This window comes from Amblyomma americanum, chromosome 7 (genome assembly GCF_052857255.1).
Source record: "Amblyomma americanum isolate KBUSLIRL-KWMA chromosome 7, ASM5285725v1, whole genome shotgun sequence".
NCBI lineage: Eukaryota > Metazoa > Arthropoda > Arachnida > Ixodida > Ixodidae > Amblyomma > Amblyomma americanum.
In genome coordinates, this window is record NC_135503.1 from 159,549,580 (window position 1) to 159,569,147 (window position 19,568).

General features: G+C 50.4%; 2 protein-coding genes across 9 annotated transcripts in view; both read left to right on the forward strand.

Annotated features, from left to right (window-relative positions):
• The window catches only part of LOC144096722 (medium-chain acyl-CoA ligase ACSF2, mitochondrial-like), an 841,787-nt gene that overhangs the window by 371,493 nt on the left and 450,726 nt on the right, over nucleotides 1–19,568 (forward strand). The gene's annotated exons all lie outside the window — the stretch shown is intronic.
• The window catches only part of LOC144096870 (uncharacterized), a 39,171-nt gene that overhangs the window by 8,532 nt on the left and 11,071 nt on the right, over nucleotides 1–19,568 (forward strand). Inside the window, exon 2 of the mRNA XM_077629713.1 lies at nucleotides 867–982. Coding sequence (XP_077485839.1) covers nucleotides 867–982 — 116 coding nt within the window. The remainder of the gene's footprint in view (nucleotides 1–866; nucleotides 983–19,568) is intronic.

Genomic DNA, 19,568 nt, shown 5'->3' on the forward strand with positions numbered 1-19,568 from the left:
ATAAAAACTGCTCGCATCATCCTCATCTTCCAGCCTTCCAGCCAACCGACTATCTTCTGTGGCGATTCTGGTCGCAGCACACAACACTCCACAGATGTCAAGCACACACCAAAAGCACCCCACTAACACAGCACACCAAAATGCATTTATGGAACATTAGCACAATATTGCCTTTGTCCGTACGGTGTCCTTAATGCGCGTGTTAATGTCCACAAAACACGCTTTGTATAAGCACACAACAACAAAAACAACAAAAATATAAGTTCCAGAGATAGGTAAAGATGCTTAGTTTGCTCTGTCTCCATAGAGATCAAATTTGCAACATATGACCTTCGTTTTGCCTGGCACATCCGAAAACACATCCTGCTTGATTTGGAGTAGAGCTGTGATTGTTTTCATTCAAATTGAGGTTTATTAGTACCTTATTCCATTTTTCCCTGTTCTTCCCACTGAACGTGTGCACCTCGGCAACATCGTCTGTCTCCTCGGCCACTACCGAGCATGCTACATTGGGGGCGTACCGTACGAGAACTCTTTCTTCGTATTTTTTCAAGATATTTGCATGGAAAACCTTCTTGATGTTGTTTATCAATAATTCATAATCCATGTCATTTTTCTTCTGCGTAACAATGTAAGGGCCCCTCCATTGCATCAGTAACTTATGATGATCCGTGGGTAGCAGGATGAGAACGCTGTCGCGCAGATTCAGGTTTCTGTGAGTGGCTTTCTTGTCATAGTAGCCCATAAGTGTTTGCGCGCACTTTCCAGGCCTTGATGTGCAAGCCTTAATGTTTCCTCCATGTTGCCCCTCAACTCAAGAAAGTATGTGTATGTCGTCTTGAGATCTGACGCAATCTCTTTATTAGCCCACAGCTCCTTGAGCAAGTGGACCTCCAACGGCTCTCTCATACAACATCTCCAAGGGCGAGAAACCAAGACTCATTTCCGGCACTTCGCGGAAAGCGAACAAAACAGCTGGGAGGTATGTATCACAATCAGTAGGTCTCTCCTGGCACATTTTCCTGATCATTTTTGGAGGATCCCGTTGAACCGCTCTACAAGTCCATTACACATAGGATGTATGGCGTTGTTAGCAACTGCCTTACAAAATGCGGTTAACGTCCTTCATTAGTTCCGACGTGAAGTACGCGCCGCGGTCACTCAAAATTTCCCTCGGGAACCCATAACGCGACAGCATCTCCACGAGACTCTCCGCCACTTAGATCCTGACAATAGTCTTCAATGGAATAGCGTTAGGATAACGAGTGGCCACGTCAACCAGATTAAGAACATATCTATTGCCTCTGGCTGATACTGGAGAGATTGGCCCCACAATGTCAACAGCCACTCGCTGAAACGGTACGTCGATGGCTGGCATCTTGTCCAGAGGTACGGGACCAACTCTTCCCGTCGGAACTGTGCGCTGGCACACGTCACACGAGCTAACAAGCCTTTTAACGTCGCTCTCAACACCTGGCCAGAAGAACACCTCGGTGATTCTAGACACCGTTTTTTGAACACTCTGGTGTCCAGCCATAATAGGCGCCACGTGCTAAGCCTAACACTGTCTCTCTCATATCTTTTAGTAACACCAGCTGTTAGACCCGCCTATCTGATCTAAATATGCATTCCCTGTGCAGAAAACCATTTACCAATTTATATTGGAATGACGTTAGACTCCTCTTTCTTTTCATTTTTCCCCAACTCTTTCGAAGCAGGCTTTCAAGCTCGGATCTTCTCTTTGCCTAATTGCAATTTCGCCCGGTGTTACGCTCAGACAAATCGTAACGGGAAGAGCGAGCAGACGCTGCGTTGCTCAAGCTGTCACTTGGGCTCTTTTCTCCACTGCCGACGAGATACTGACTCCCCATAACCCACCTGAGCTGTCGTAGGCCTTTCCTTCTTTGGGCGTTCTTCAATATCGAGCATCCCCCAGTCGGGATCGGGGTCCTCGACACCTCTCGCACCCGTAATGTTTCCGAAATGAGATTGTCGATTGGGTGTTGGTTGTTCTACGCATTTTGCCACCACCTGTCCAGTGTAATATGGCATGGACAATAGAATCCTGGCTTCAGGAAGGTACCTGAGTGTGCTGTCTACAAGAGTGACCGCCGACGCTTCCCCTGTAAAATCTTCGTCTTTCACCATGCTTCTCCAAACCAAAGCAGTGTTGGCTTCGCTGTCTCTAAGCACCAATATAGGACGGTCCTCTATTTGCCCAACCACCACCAGCATTGCCGCTCTCGACCTGGATGTTCCACTCACCGCCTCATTTTCCAGCGGCGTTTCCTCTCCTTTTATCTGTGGTTGAACCTCAGGTGGTGTTACGAGTTCTACCCGAGAGTCGACCACGCATGCAGCTCGGTCCTGCGCTCTATATCGGCACTCATCCACAGTAGGTCCTCTCCTCTTACAACCTTGACACACAACCTGCGTCTCTCGGGCAGCGCTACTAGTCTGACAGTGAATAGCACGGTGTCCCACCTTGCCACAGAGGAAACATGTTACTGGCGACTTAGCTGCACCGCCATAGGATCTTGGTTTTGTCGCATCTGTCTCCATGACCATTTGAGTTTCCTCCTTTGCGTTACTCATATTTCTCAGCCCTTGAGCCTCGAGAAATTGGTCTCCAGTGTCAGTAAACTCTTCCAATGAACACGACTTACTTTCTTTCAGGAATAGCGCCATCTTTGGACTGCAACATGCTGAAAATTGCTTTGTCATTAGCTTGTCACGCACCCCTTCAAAACTCTTTTCCGTGTTGAACATATCAAGCCACCTGTAAAAATAGTTGATCGGCCTGCAGGAAAACTGCATGGAGGTTTCGGAAACCTGAGGTTTCGCGGTGCGAAACCTTTCGCGAAAACCCTCTGCCGTAAGCCTGAATCTTTGGAGGAGTGCCTTCTTGGCTTTCTCGTGGTCCGTGGACTCAGCAGCAGGCATCCTTCCAAACACATTCAGCGCCTCTTTGACTTAAACACAGGCTCAATGCCGTGGCCCATTCACTATGGTCCCAGCCTTGCCCCAAAGTCATCCGCTCGAATCATTGCAGATGTGCGTCCAAATCACCTCTTTTGTCATAAAAAATAGCCATCAGCATTCGTGGACAACCTCTGTCCGGTCTAAGAGATTCTGTACCCGCTAAGGAACGTTGATCATTATCCCTAAGCTTCTGATATCATCCCGTGACATGCGCCTGTTTCCACAAAAGAAACTCCTTCTCCCGTTCTATCCTTCTTATCTCCTGTTCTTCTGCCTCGCGAGCTACTTTATCCTCCCGCTCTTCGCTTCGAGAGCTCTTTTATCCTCCCGCTCTTCCGCTTCGCGAGATCTTTATCATCCCGCTCATCTGCTTCGCGAGCGTCTGCGCGTGCTTGCGCCCTTTCCTCTCTCTGCCTATCTGCCTCCTCTCTCAGCCTTTTTACCTCCTCGTCAAAGAGACGCATCGCCTCTTCCTTGCTTAACCCTAGCTTGAGCGCCAGATCTAACGTTTTTGCCAAATCCATACTTTCTGCCGTCGAGAGATCAGAAATATCTGAGACAAAACAAAAAGAAACAAGGAAATGAATCCTGGCACAGGCTCGCCACTTAACTTTGTCACGGATTCCCCGGAGAACACTCGGACCGAAATAATCGACTAGGTGACAGGTGTACCCACACAGACGTATATTTAATACACCCTATGTGAACCAAACACTAGCACACAAACCTAACACAAAAAACAAAGACTACCAACACACACAAACCCGGGAACACTACTACTAGCGTCTATTACCAGCGTTCTACTATTAGCGGTCGGCGTTCCTGCCCACGGTTCGGTGCTTATGGAGCTTTGCATGGGTCTTGTTGCCAGCGTCAAGGTGGCGTTTGAAGTGCTCAGGTTGGCGTCGCTGGCGGCGTCGTTGGCGGCGTCGAACAAGCTCCATGTCCAAGTGCCCACGGTCGTGATGCTGGTAAAGTTGGCGTTGCGGGCACCATCCGGATGGGTGGCAACAGCGCTGGAAGAACCCCTGTCTGTAGCAGGTGGTTGCATCATCCGTTGACTCCCCGGAACGGGTTCAGAAACGGCAGGAAGTCCACGGTGCGACGTCGTAGAACTCGAGATCACCGGAGCAGTAGCCGGCGTTCCTCTCTTCCATCCGAGGTGTTCCTGACCGGCCGGAATCTCCACTTCTCTGTTTTTCCCCTCCGTGCCTTGCTCTCCCTCGCGCTTATATAACCTTTGCGTTGGTAGACGTCATCCTTGTCGTCGTCCTCTTCTTCTTCTGTTCTCCACCAATCATCTCTTCCCACATCACCGAATACTTCTTCATCTTCTTTATTCTTAGGTCAATACCCGTCATGCTTATCGTCTTCCTCGTCGTCTTCTCCAAACCTCTTTAGTTCATGCTTGTATTTCAAACTTCCTATTATATGTGACACAGCCTCTTCAGTTTGCTGCTGACTGGTTTAAACCAGTGTAGAATTACAAGCGACCTGAAACGTTTACATGACAGATTCCTAAGAATTCCGAACCGTATAAAATACAGCTCCTGAAATCTAAAGCGCTGCACGAAAGCGGCTTAAGCAAGAGTTCATGACGCTGCAAGGATTTTATGAAACAAAAACAAATTTATTGACAGCTAAATGCAAGATGTCCGATACAGTGCAAGACATATTTATAGTCTCGCGACTGAGGCACATCTATTGCATATTTAGTCAGTTTAGGACATGATTGATGAATAACTTCCGATCAAATAAAATGACTTGAACAACGCTGTGGAAGTGAGGATAGCGGCAAACAAAAATAACAACAGTTCACAGTACCAAATACTTCCTGGATGGTATATGCACATAATTAGCTGGCTTAATTCTCATTCCTGTCGGTAACTTTCTTGGTGTAGTTGACAACAAGTATTCTGAGAATTTTTTCCGACATCAAAGAAGCAGACCAAATGGCATGGCTGTTGTCTGTTCCTTCTGGACAACTGAGGGAAAGCGAGCTTTCAAGCTGTGGCTGCATGAGGGTTTCAAGTATTTACAGACCATTTGTGCGTGGCAGGTGCAAGAGAGCTTTTGCAAAGAAAAATACGACCTTATCCAATAGGCCAACAAACTCTGGTTTTGGGTAGTACAGTCCAGTGTAATCTTGCCTAGCAGAAGAGTGTAGAAAGGACCAATCCTCGCACTAGTTTGAAGAAGGATATTGCAAGTGTCACATCCGAAGTCACTGATCAACTTGAGAATTTATCCAGCGACGTAAATCAAACCGGAGTATGTGACAAAGGGCGATGAGGTGACAGGAGTTTCCTTGTAATGCTTCAGTTCTTCAAAGTCTGCTTGCGGCAGAGTAGAAATCATTTCTCTGCCGTCGACGCATGGTATCTTTACTCTGTTGCCAACTGCAGACTCAGTTTTGGCAATGTGATTAAGTGCCGCCGTTACAGCTCTCGCATCCAACATGCTGTTCCCTCCGCGCGTCATTCTTAATTTTCCGAAGAGAGCCTCAAATGGGGTCACTTTGAGTTCCCTTGTGGGTATCGAGCTGACACCTCTCCGCAGGAAGAATTCTGCCGTTTCTACAGTAGACTTTGTCGTGAACAGCAGAGCTTGGAAGGACTTATCGGTTTTACTGCCAGATGTGACTGTCCTGAGTTCCGGTGGCCGAGCAACCCGCTTATCCGCGATCCACACATTTTTTTCTTTCGCTATACAACCTTTGTCCGTAAAGTTCCGAGACTGAGTCTATTAAAAAAATGCATTTAACATTGAAATCCTTTGTGCCGCACCCCTTCGAAATACTTTCCCTTGCAGTCTATACACAGCTTCCATTGCTTCTTGAGGTCTTGGGAGCAGTTGGAAAAAGCTTCTCTTGGCAGGGCTGTCAGCTCCTATGTGATGGCGTCTTGAATGGCCTCCACGCTCCCCATTCAGCGACCGTTTAGGGCTCTCTTCACACGAGGAAACAGGAAAAAAATGGCATGGGGAGAGGTCAGGCGGGTTTTCTGGATGGGGAAGTACAGTAAGCCTGTGCTGGGCGAGACGTTCTATCACGCTGAGAGCAATATGCGGCCTTGCGTTACCGTGGAGAAGGCTCCATTGTCCAGATGCTCATAAGTCAGGACGATGGTGTCGCAGTGCATCACGCATGCGTTGTAGCACACGGATATAAAACTCCTGATTCATCGTCTGCACTTGTGGGTCGAACTCGTGATGTATTCCACCTCTGGCATCAAAAAAAACTATCAGCATCGTCTTTGTTTTGGTCTTCTGTCGCCGCACCTTTCTCGACGCTGGAGAGCTTGTGGACCATCGTTCAGGGATCTGCCTCTTTTTTTTAGGATCGTATTGAAAACACCATGTTTCGTCTTCAGCGATGATGCTGTCGACTAATGCAGCATCCTTCTCTGCCTCGGAGAGCAAATCAGCGCTAACTGATGCCCGCATGTCCTTCTGGTCCTGTGTGAGGGAGTGTGGCACAAGTCCAGCATTCACTTTCGTTTCCCCAAGTTCTCACGCAAAATTTGGTGGCATGTTGTTTTACTAATGTCGAGAGCATCTGATGGCATGCGGACTGTAATGGTGCGTTTTCTTGTTGCACGTTTTCTCTTATCCAAGCCACATTACTTTCATTCCGTGAGGTTGAAGGGCGCCCCTGCCTTGTGTCGGCTTTCACCGACGTTCTCCTCGAAACGAGCCTTGTGCCACTGGAAACTTCGCACACGCGATAACGTCCCATTGCTGTAAGCATCACGAAGGAGCTCATACGTCCGTGTGGCTGTGTTGCCAAGCTTCACACCAAATTTTATGTTTACACGCTGTTCGAGGTGGACATCCATCTCTCCAAATTCGCTCCTAGTAGAATGCGCAGACGACAAGCGACAACGTATTTTTCTAGATGTAGTGTCATCTAGCGGCTGCCAGAGCATTTAACATAAATAGCTCAGGTTAGCCCGAAAAAATGGCGCTACACATAGGCACCAGCATTTGTTTTGGGGAAACATTTCTAGAGAAGAAAATAAATCAGTCTCCAAACTTTATGGACAAAGGTTGTATATTCTAAGTACTTCGCAATGAAGATAGAGCTGATAGTCAGCACCCGTGTGTGTTTTTCAATGTTTTGTTCCTTGCATCTCGCCGCTTGCTCTCTTCCTTCACCATGCAAAAGGACCAACCAGCTCTCCAACTCGCTCTTCATTTTCACTTTTGATTCTATCTGACGCGGACTCTGTTCTTCAGGCCCCATTGTCGTTCACCTGATTTTCCTTGTCACTGTTGGTCAGACTATCATTTTTTCACGTGGTCCCTTCTTTATCTTTGTTTGAATCTAGAGGTTGGTGGTGGTGGTTACGAATTTACTGCCACAAAACGGAAGGGATTAGTTGGGGCTGGGGCAAATCCAGGGTGGCCTCCAGTTGGGGGCGAACTCTTGAGCTCCCGTGATGAGGGCCAGCTGCGATGTTTTTCTTAAATTGGCCAAGAGCTTGTCCCATTCCTCCGCTGATGGAGCTGGCAAGAGTGTCGTCTGAGGGGGCTTTCGGCTTGACGCAGGCGCTGGGCTGCAGTCTTTTTATTTTTTTCATGTGTTTTTCCTTGTTATTTGTAGGTCATTGATGTTTATTATTCTCGTGGTTCCTTGTACCACAGACAGACCCCTAAGCGTTTGATTGGTACGGTGTGTTCGCTGGTTTGCTTCTGTAGCGTAGATAGACACTTTTGTTTGATTAGACACTTTGTTCCTGTTGGCCTGCTAATCAATTCGCTCGATGAATTGCTCCCTATGCTTTGCGTGTGGTATCTTGATTGCTGATTTGATTTTCTATGCTAGCAATGTTTCCTTGAGTTGGCGATTATCCTTTTCAGGAGATTCCAGGTAATAGGATTACAATGTGTCTTGTTAGTCCTTAGGAGGCAATGCCTGTTATTATTTGGTCATGTGGCCTCAAGAGTAACCCAGGATTAATCTCTGCATCTTTTCGTTGTCAAAACTTTAGAACGAACATGTTTGTCAATTAATTCTTTTAGGCTATTGCAAATCAGGGACTGACTGAAATGGCTAAACGCAGGCATAAAATTGGCGAGCTCATCTAATAGAGCAATATATTGTCCCTTTTAAAAAACTGAACCTGTCGCCGCCGCGGTGGCTGAGTGGTTATGGCGCTCGGCTGCTGGCCCGAAAGGCGCGGGTTCGATCCCAGCTGCAGCGGTCGAATTTCGATGGAGGCGAAATTCTAGAGGCCTGTGTACTGTGCGATGTCAGTGCATGTTAAAGAACCCCACGTGGTCGAAATTCCCGGAGCCCTTCACTACGGCGTCTCTCATAGCCTGAGTCGCTTTGGGACGTTAAATCCCCATACACCATAAAAAACTGAACCTTCCTTGGCCGATCGTGTGGACGTGCTAATGCATTATTTCAACACGGGAAACAACGCAGCCGTGGTCACTAATAGCCTGAAAGGCAGAGTTGTCAGACACAAGCAACACCCGGTTCGAAAAAACATGTCTAGAACAGAAAGGCTGTCATTACTAGCCCTATTAGGCTCAGTAACAAACCAGTAAATATCATTCACCACTGTTGAATCGCGAATGGCCTAGTGAAGTGCTGATAAACCAATAAGGACCAACTTATTGTCCACCGACTGACATATTGCTGTCACGCCTATAATACAGTCATTACTTATTTATACAGGAAAACACAGTAATCTATATGATTCAGAAGCAGTGATAGAACCAGCTGTTAGTAACCGCCTGTTGTCAAGACTGATATTTCACCCAAGAGATCCAGCGCATTCAGTTCGCATTACTGGAGCAGACGACTGAGGGCATGAAACGATAAGAAGACAGCATCACCATGTAAATGGCGGCCGAAACTGCAAGCATGAAAACTAGATGGAAAACACATTTGGAGGACGCTTAAGCTTCGCCTTCAAGGATGGAACGCGACAACGTGTTGCAGCGCTGCCAGGGAGTCCACGGAACGCCAGCGCACGTTCGGCGCGACGCTTTGCGCGTTGAACAAATCGCTCAAAGTCTAGGAGGTCTGAAAAAACACCCGATCCGGCGCCCGAAGATATCACGAACGGGCTGCAGTGAAGCTGCTCCATGAACTGGCCGTTGTGGTTCTTCGCTTTGATAGCGATTTTAGAGTAAAGGAAAGGCACAGCAACTGTCGCACATATCGGTGGACGCCTCAACCACACCGTGAGGGAAGGAAGGAAATTTGGAGTGAAAGAGAAAAGACAGAAATAGAGGCTGTAATGAAGGTATGCGTCTCCTTTGGTGTCGCATTTGTTGACCACAGTGGCACACAGACGCGTACATTACATGTGCTCTGGCGGTACGGGTTCTAAGACACCACAGTGGTTGACACCCCCACAGACCATGACGCACACCGGTCTGGTCGCCGCTGCCAGTTCTAAAGTCCGAAGGTCCCCAAGTCGCCGAAATTACCGAAGCCCTCCAAGACGGCGTCCTCGTACCTCTAGTCGCTTTAAAACGTAGAACTCCTTAAGCCCAAACTCAAACCGAGCACGCTCATAACACCACCTATCGTACCTCAGCGCAAGCTATTCGCATTTACTTTCATCTCTGCAACATAGACCGCACTGCTTTGCACACAGATAATGGTAGCCAATTGAAATGCTTCATAGAGTAGAACGCGATAGTTATCGGATCGCGTTTCAAAATTCGCATAATCATAAAGACATTTCGAAGTAAAAGACCGCAATGCATTCACTAGGTACACTTATATTCAGTGCAATCTAACGAGCCTTCCTAGCGTGTTCTGCGCGCGCTCGTCTCGAATTTTAGACCTTGGCTTGATTCACCATACCTCCGCAAGATTTTAAAGCTTTGCTAGCCTGGTAGAACCAGTCATCGGTGCGGTACATGTGACCTTAAAATGAAGGAGTGGAGGTGTGTCAACCACGTGACATACCAGAAGACTCGCCGCAGGTGCAGCCGCGCGCGGCCGCTGCCTCACCAGCTGTGTCCACGTGACTAACCGCGTGACTCGCCGATCGCTTGAAAGGGAGACGGCGCCGCTCTGCGTGCATATGTAGCGCCCCTCGCGCCGCGCTCGGCTCGCAGGCCATGGCACGCGGCGCCGGACAAGAGGAAGTTTGGCTATGCCGCCGCAGCGCGAGCAGTGCAATGAAAAAAAAATCGGTTTGAACATCAACGCTGTCGAAGCTGGTTCTTCCTCGCCTTAGCTCCGACCGATTTAACGACCCGGCTTCGAACATGCAACCCCATCATCCTCCATGGACTCCGCCGGCTCCTCCTGTTGTAGGCCTAGCCATTGCATGTGGCTAGGCCGAGAACGCGCGTGGCTGATCGATCACGTGAGGTACGCCGTGCGTGTCCTGAGAGCCCGTTCTAGGCCCAGGCCAGTGTTCGCCTACCCGGGCAATAAACCGGTCGCTGGTACTGTTTTCCTCAACTCAACATGGTGGCAGAAGTAAGGCCAACCGGGGCTGCGTCCTCTCACTGAAATACCCGTCAACGGTGGCACACGTCACAGCGGCGTCGACGGCCTGGACTACGCGGCCAGTACATGGCATCCTTCGTCATTCAACCGCCCGAGGCCTGCTTCACGACTCCTGCCGGCTGGCCCAAATGGGGGAAGCGGCTCGAGCGTTTCTATACGGCTTCCGGTGTCTGCGGAAAATCAGGGTAACACACAGTCGATACGCTCCTTTACTTCATGGGCGACCAGGCCGAGGACGTCTTCGGAACTTTCAAAATCTGGCGAAAACGCACAGAACTTGGAAGTCGCCCTAAAGCAGTTCGACAGCTACTTCCTGCCGCGGCGCAACGTCATTTTTGAACGGGCATGCTTCAACATGGAGGCCCAATCCGACGGCGAATCCGTGGAAGACTTCGTGGCTGCGCTTCACACGCTTTCCACCTATTCTGAGTACGGCACCCTCCGAGAGGAACTGGTTCGAGACAGACTGGTCGGTGGCCTTCAAGACCAGAAATTGTCGGCGAGATTGCAACATGATGCTGATCTTACTCTTCAGAAGGTGCTCCAGTTCATCAGGCAGGTCAAAAGCGTTCGTCAGCAGCAAGCGCAGCTTCACCCCGAAACGCTGACTTTCAGCAAAGTTGCATCAGGTAGACAGCAAGTCAGGCACCCCACGAACGTTGCTACACGTCAACGACGGCCGGCAGCACTTTGAATCAATAAAACGAGCTCTTGGGCGAGTTGGTTACTTGTCTTAGGCATAGTAGCAGCGCTATGGCGCTATATCTCCGCTATGGCGGCAAGTGCGCATTTACCAGAACTGGCTGTCAGTGCAGCGTCTGTGCGTCTCTCTCGGTGTCTATTCTTCTCTTGTGTGTTTTTTTTTGCGCTGCTACTATGCCTAAGACACTTTGAATCAAGGCTACATCCGCGTCCAGCTGACAGCGTTCCGACATTGTGTCGTTGGTGTGGGAAAGAACGACACCCACGTTCACTGCGCCCAGCGTGGACACAGGTATGCAGGGGCTGCCACAAAAAGCGCCACTACGCCTCTGTCTGCATGTCACGCCGAGTTGACATCGTTGAAGCACCAGGACCCGACAGCGGAGGTGGATTTCTCTGAACCGTCTCGTCCTTCGATACGTCGACATGGGACACAACCATCCTCGTACAAGTCCAACCAGTCAAATTCAAGATCGACACAGGTTCTGAAGAATCTATCCTCCCACCTACGACTTTCAGCATGCTCCGACATCAGCCTCCGTTGTCGTGGGCTCCTCCCCAGCTCCTGATGGGAGACCTCTCGCAGCCAAGGGCGTACCGCGTCTTCAACTCCCCTACCGTGGACATGAAGCACTCCAATACGTCTACGTGCTGGAAGATGTCCACACTCCCTTACTCGGCAAGCCCGCCATCAGAGACTTGCAGGTGCTAACCTTCGTCAGCGCCGTCGCAATGAAGGGGTGGACAACCCTTCTCATTAAGCAGCCCTGCCTTGAGTAGCTGAAAGAGTCCCAGATCGCGTGTGCTTGTATCTCCGAGAACTCTGCACAAAAGAATGGCTTTCCCGACGGGATTTACCTCTTGAGGTGAGATATTTCTACGAGCATCGTCAACACCTGACCGTAGAGGACGATCTGCTACTCTATGCAGCCTGTGCGGTTGTTCCACTATCCAGCAGGAACGAAATTTTACGTATTCTGCACCAAGGCCACTTCGGCATTACGAAGACGCCAGCTCGCGCCAAGGACACTGTTTGGTGGCCAACGGTGGCCGAAGACATCACGACTACCATGAAAAACGGCCGAGACTGTATAAAGACAACCAGCAACCCCAAAATGCCTATGCAGAGCACTGAGTTTCCGCCTCGACCATGGCAGCGCGTTGCAATGAACATGTTCTTTTACAATAGCCATTGGTGAATAATTGTGACTGATTAATACTCCCGATATCCCAACTATTTCGTCTGGAAAAGTTAACCTCTGGTATAGTAATCACACACTACAAATGAGTTTTCGCCAGCCACGGTATCCCAGAGGTGGTGGACTCCCACAATGGTCAGCGGTTTTCGTCGTCCGACATTACCAGGCTTGCTCGCGAATACTGCTTCACGCATATCACTTCTAGCCCACACTACCGCTAGAGCAAGGGGCTCGCTGAAGCTGTGGAGAAAATCATCAAGTCTTCATTGAAAAAGACTCAGGACCCGTACCTGACACTCCTGTCCTACAGGTCAACACCGCTCAAAGACGTCTACAGCCCCTCTGAAATAATGATGGGGAAGCGGTTGATGACAAAGCTTCCCGTCACTTCCAGAATGTTGGTTCTCCGCTTGCCAGACGCCACCAAACTCCAGAATTATGAACAAGAATACCATGCGCAGCAGCGTCGAGACTACGACAAGCGACATGGAACGCGTCACCTTCCAGTTCTTCTCGAGAGAGATGAAGTCTGGCTCACGGACCTGATGAGGACAGGGAGCGTGCGAGGCCCGCAGAAGAACCTCGGTCCTACATCGTGGACGCTGGAGACAGCACCGTGCGGCGCAATCCGACCCACCTTGTTCCTTTTCCAAAAGTCTGGGAGAGGAGGTGAAGACAACGAGGCATCAGGAGGTGATGATAGAGATGTCTCTGTGTATACAGATGCAGAGACAAACGTATCTGAGGTGTCTGTGGTCGAAAGTTCTCTGGGAGAATCACACGCGACCTGTGTGGATGCCTCTTCGCACCATCACACCAGGAGTGGACGCTGTGTAATTCTGCCCATCAGACTCTCCTATGTTTCAGGGGAGATGTTGTAGGCAGTAGCCTAGCCACTGTATGTGGCTAGGCCGATAATGCGCCTGGCTGCGCGATCACCTGAGGCACGCTGTGCATGTCGCGCGAGCTCGTTCTGGGCCCGGGCCAGTGTTCGCCTGCCCGGGAAATAAGCCGGTCCCTGGTCATGCTTTCCTCAAATCAACACTTCCGCCCTTCCTACCGACTCTCGGTGCTGCTTCGGTAGCCGTGTTCCAGTCAGTGAGCCTGCCGTCGTTTTGGCCCAATAGCCCCCACGCCTGGCTCCTGCAAGTTGAGGCGCATTTCCACCTGCGACGTTTCATCAGCCAGGAGACCGAGTTCCTCCCCCTGGCGTCCTCTCTTCCTCCTGACGTCGGTGAGGAGTTAGTGGAAGTCATTAGCTCGCCGGACATGGCTCGACCCTTCGCCACGTTAAAGGCGGCTATCATCGACCACAAGTCAGCGTCCGAGCGCAGCAAACTGCTGCAGCTCCTCGGCGCTACAGAGCTTGGTGACAGCCGCCCTTTGCAGCTCCTCCATCGCATGCGCCAGCTCCTTGGAGAGACTGCATCTGACGCGCGGCCTGACATGTTGCCCTCTGCTGGTACCACCGTACTTTAGGCAGATCTGCTCGCAAGTGCACCCACCCGTGCTCCTGGTCGGGAAATGCTGCGACCGGCCACTGACGGCGGCAAGTGGTGATGGTGGACGGGCATGCCGCCTGTTTTATGTTTCGGACAACATCAACGGCGCTAACTTCCTGGTCGACACGGGAACACAGGTCAGCGTCATAGCAGCCTTTTGGACAGATCGCTGTCGCAACAACCAGACCTACCCGCCTCAGGCGATCAACAACTCCCCCATGCGCACGTACGGCTAACGGGCCTTTACGCTTAACGTGGGATTGCGCTGTCACGTTTCGTTGGATCTTCATTATCGTTGACGTCTCGCAAGCTGTTCTCGGCGCTGTCTTCCTTATTTTCTTCAGCCTAACAGTCGACATGCAAGCTCATCGCCTTATAGATTTCAGCACGCACCTTTTCGCCAGCGGCGTACTCTCCACCGCTGCGGCGACGGGACTTCGCCCTCTCGTCCCTGTTTCACCGTACGCGAAAGTTCTCGCTGGTTTTCACAACCTAGCAAAGCCGCACACCAAACAGTCACCGGTGAAGCACTCGATCACCCGCCACATCGTGACTTCGGGACCTCCGGGACCGCCACTTCACATGGTGCCAAATAAAGATCCGGGCGACCGGAGACCTTGTAGAGATCACCGCGCCCTCAATGCTCATACTTTATCAGACCGCAATCCACTTGCTCACATACAGGAGTTCATATCGAATCTGTCTAGGTGCACGATCTTCTCTAAAATTGATTAGTGAAAGCTTATCATCAAATTCCTGTGGAGTCCGCTGAAATTCCGAAGGCGGCCATTACCACACCGTTCGGCCTCTGAGTATGGGCGAATGCATTTTGGCTTACGCATCGCCGCAGGCTTTTCAGCAAACAATCAATGAGTTTACGCGAGGCCCCGACTTCGTGTTCACATACATCGATGATCTCATCGTCGCAAGTTCACTTGATTCTGAGCATGAAGCTCATCTGCGCGCCCTCATACACCGACCTGATGAATATGGGCTTATCGTCAACCCGAACAAGTGCCTCTTTGGCGCAGCTACAAAAGAGTTCTTAGGCCACCTTGCCACTCAACTAGGCATGCGGCGTCCCAGCAGCAAAGTCAATGCCATGAAAGATTTTTCAGCTCCCACGTCACTTAAAAAGCTCAGAGAATTATTGCGGCTCCTGAATTGCCATCGCCGCTTTATTCCGAAGTGCGCCTCCTTCCTGAAGCATCTGATTGATCTTTTGGCTACCAAAAGATATTCTGCTGCGCCACTTGAAGGGACTGAAGACGTCACTTTGCTCATTCATCCAGTTCTTGACGCACCACTGCTTCTCGTGATCGACGCCTCGAGCGCTGCAGTCGGCGTCATTCTCGAGCAGCATGTCTCTAGCTGGCAGCCTCTCGGTTTTTTCTCACAAAGACTGAAGCCACCTGAGACTAAATACAGCATTTTCGGTCGAGAACTGCTCGCTGTGTACATCGGAATCAGGCATTTCCGCCACTCCCTGGATGGCCGGGACTTTCACGTCATCACGTACCATAAGCCCCTGACGTTTGCCTTTCAAAGGATCCACAGCACCTGCACTCCGTCACGTCCATGGCCCGGAGAATGCTGCTGCTGATGCTCTTTCCCGCGTTAGTGCCATGGCATCAGAATCACCAGCGGACATGGAGCACAGCGGCTGCACAGCGCAAAGATCCAGAGCAACATCGTCTTCGCTCCTCATCCACGTCCCTGTCCTTCGTCGAATGCCCACTGCAGTTTTCTACCCAGTTCATTACGTGCGAAACATCGACTGGCGTCCCGCGGCCCTACGTATACATTTGGCTTTGCGTCGCTCCGTTTTTGATAAACTGCAACGTATGAGCCGCCCCGGTATTCGTGCGATGCAGAAGTGGTCGCATCTCGTTTCCTTTGGCCAAGCATCAATGCCGACGTCTGCCACTGGTTACTAACCGGCCTTCACTGCCAGCGCATCAAAGTTCGCCGGCGTACAGTCACGCCTGCCTCTTCTTTTCGGCCGCCTGATCCGCGGTTTTCGAACGTTCACATAGACATTGCTGAACCGCGCCCGTTATCACGTGGGGCCTCTTGTCGACTCACATGTGTGGATCGTTTCACCCGCTGGCCCGAGGAGTTGCCCATTGCTGACACTACGGCCGAGACCTCTGCTTCGGTCTTAATGGTCGGCTGGGTCTCTCGCTTCAGCAGCCCGTCTGTCTTCGCCATCGACCGCGGCTGCTAGTTTCAATCGGCCCTGTTTACTGCGCTTGACAATATTCTGGGCGCTCGCCACATCCTTACGTCCGCCTACCAACCTTCGGCCAGTGGCATGGTGGAACGTCTGCATCGACAACTGAAGGCTGCTCTTACCACTTATCAGCCAAGAGAATGCTGGTCCGACCACCTTCCCCTCGTCCTCTTGGGCATTCGCTCCGCACTGAAGTCTCACCTCGGCAGCTCTTCTGGTGAGCTAGTCGACCTGTTTCCCGGCGTCTGCCTGTGGAATTCTTCTCTCATTCCCCCTCTCCATTAATCAATGACGTTTCCACCTACATCTGATACCTCCGCAACACATTTCGCCACATTACTCCTGTCAGCCCTGCTACCAGTCGCATTCAGTCCGTGTTCGTCAGCCACATAGAGTTTCTAAAGATTACCCAGAGAGAAAGCTGGCGCCACCGTCTATGCGAGTTTCGGATGGCGCCACGACAGAGCACTTCATCCACCGTGGGAATGCCGGGAAGACAGCAAGGCGCACTTGGCTTGACTATAAAACATGACTAGGACTGCAGAAATACAAATTTTCGAAAATTGTGTTGCAAGGAAGCGTTGGTTTGCAATCGGTGTGTCCTGCCATAAAATACGCTTATTGTACATTGCAATATATGAGCAGAAATGCAAGCCATAACTGAATTTGATCATGGCTAGAGAAGGCTTTTTCTTCATGCTGCCCATTGTAGCTAAGTGTGGAAAATAATTTTTTGCTTTTAAAAGGCACTCTTTTCACATCAGATATTCTTGCAAAAAAAATTGTTCTCAATATGGTGCACTGTAGAAGCTTCAGTTTTTGCGTTGTGAAAAACAAACATTTCATTGGCGTAGTCTGCTAGGGCGGGACACGACTTATGTCCGTGCGTAGGATTTGTTCATGCCGCGAGAAACTTACCAGAGCCCCCGCTTTTCTATGAGAGACTATAGTTTGCGCGCACTAAGTGCCGGTAAGCGAAACCTCTCCTACCACAAGTAAGAGACGGCCGTGTTGAAGTGCAACTTGCGGGTATTCGTGTGAATTACTTCATGAAGTGGAAGTATTTCGTGCATGCAATGCGCGGCCACCGCAAGTCTTGGAAATGAATCAAACGCAATGCTCGGCGAGTGCGGTTATCATAAGCTGCGCTTGTCGAAGTGCTTAATTTTGCGCCTTTAAAGTGTCTCCGAGACTCGCATGGTAAATGTGCAGAGTGGTCACAGCAGTCACATAAAAAACTTGTTCCCTTCTTTCACATCTTATTGCACAGGTAGCACAGGCTCCCGCTAAGAAAAACTCAGCTTGCTCCACAAATGGTGCCCAGTGACGGGGTGAACAGAATATAGGCCTAGCGCGCATCAGACAGTGTGCTCAGCTCACTTAGAGTCAAGCGCATTTGGGTGTTTGGGATCTCAAATGAACAGCGTGCATAGCTGCAGTACACAACCACAAAGCTCACAAAAATCAGTGAAAACTGCAGTATAGAACACGAAACCGAACAACCAAAAAATCCAATCCGTACCACAGTCAACAAGCCACTATATGTCAATCCAGTTTGTTGTCTTCCCAGCATGCCTCAGGCGTTCATGGTAGGTGACGTGAAAAGCTGCCAGCTTTCCATCTAGAGTACACTAAGGAACTCTATGATCCCCCAGGACCCGAATTCCTGCACCCATGCCTTCATCCGCCGCGACCACGTCCGTACCCCCCTCTTGCCGTCCTACGATGGACCATTCCACGTCCTCCATCGCGCGCAGACCTTCACGTTAGACGCCAACGGTCGTGAAGACGTCGCGGCTGCTGACGGCCTCAAACAAGCCTACATTGCCACTCCTCTCCTCGCCGGCTGACCACTCGCTCTCGTTTCGAGTGTGCCACCATTGTGGGCAGCTTCCTCCAGGTATATAGGTAAAAATTTTATTCATGAACCAAGTAAGGGAAGGAGTTAGGGGAGGCTTGGTTGGCTTGGTACATAATCCGGATTGGCGGCCTTCAGTCCATGACTTCTGGCGACCTTCTCCACCCATTCCACCAGCCTCTTCTGTGAGGCCGTCTCTGAGCTAGAGACCACGATCTCCCAACCTGCTAGGTATGTGAGGTTCCAGCGAGATGGTGGTTGCAGTTTTGGGCATAAGAAGAGTACGTGTTCGAAGTTTGCTCTCGGAGCCCCACAAAGAGAGCATTCGGGTTTGTATTGACCCGGGTGTGTTAGTGCCGGATAGGCGGTTGAAGGAAACGTTCTAGACTGGAGTTGTCTCCATATAGTCTGTTCCTTCGTGAGGGTGTCGTGTGGTGGCGGATATGTGAGCCTGTCCTCTCTATAGTGTAGCATGATTTCATTGTAGGTGATTAGACTGTCCCGAGAGCAATCCCTCTCGACTGTTTGGCCCGCTCGAGTGACGTACGCTCGAGCAATAGAGTCAGCCTCCTCGTTTCCGTGGTTGCCTGCGTGGGCTGGCACCCAAACTATTTGAATTGGTCTGGGGTCTCAGGGACTTGATTGTAGAATTTTATAGGTGGCAGAATCAATCAGTCCCTTTGCAAAATTCCTGATTGCAGTTTTGGAGTCGCTCGTTATGAGTTTGGCAGCAGAAGATGCTATGGCTGCCTCTTCCGCTTCGAGGGAGATGGTTGCACTTATCGAGCCCGAAGCCTTGTGTCCGAGGTCGTGTGACATCACGCTGAGACTCCGTCTTCGTTGTCAGCGTGTTTTTTTTATACAGGACTTTTGCGCGTGCTTCGCGTTTTTCCCAATTGTGGGTTGGGTGTACGTTCTTGTGTAGTGGGTGGACGATTAGGTTTTCTTTGATTTCTTTAAGAATGCTGTGGGTGTTGTCCGGAGGGCGACCCGTTGGTTGAATCTTTAATACGGCTAGAATCTGTCTGCCCGTGTTTGTAGAGGATAGTCTGCCCAACTGTGCTGTACGGTGGGCTTCAGTTAGTTCTTGTAGAGTGTTGTGGACCCCCATGCGGAGGAGGCTGTTGTTTGAGATCCCTTGTGGCAGATTTAGGGCCGATTTGTAGGCCTGTCTAACTAGCGAGTTTACTCTGTCCGTTTCTATCTTTGTGAGGTGAAGATAGGGTAGTGAGTATACCGTTCTCCTAATCATGAATGCTTGCACAAACCGCCTGAGGTCGTGTTCTCGCATGTCGCGGTGCTTGTTCGTTATTCTTTTTATTAGCCTGACAGTGAGTTTTGAGATGATCTCCGTATTGATGCCGCTGCTTTGAATGAACATTCCCAGAATGCGAAGTTTCTGTACCTCCGGTACTGGGAAGCCGTCGACCTTCACTTCTATAGATGGGTTCCTCTTTTTGTGACGGTCCGCGGTCGGGTGGAGCAGCAGAACTTCGGGTTTGGTCCGCGAGCATGCGAGGCCTATACAGGCCGCGCACTCGGCTACCGCGTCCACTCCCACTTGGAGGGTTTCCTCCACTTCGCCGATATTTCCGGTGGTCGTCCA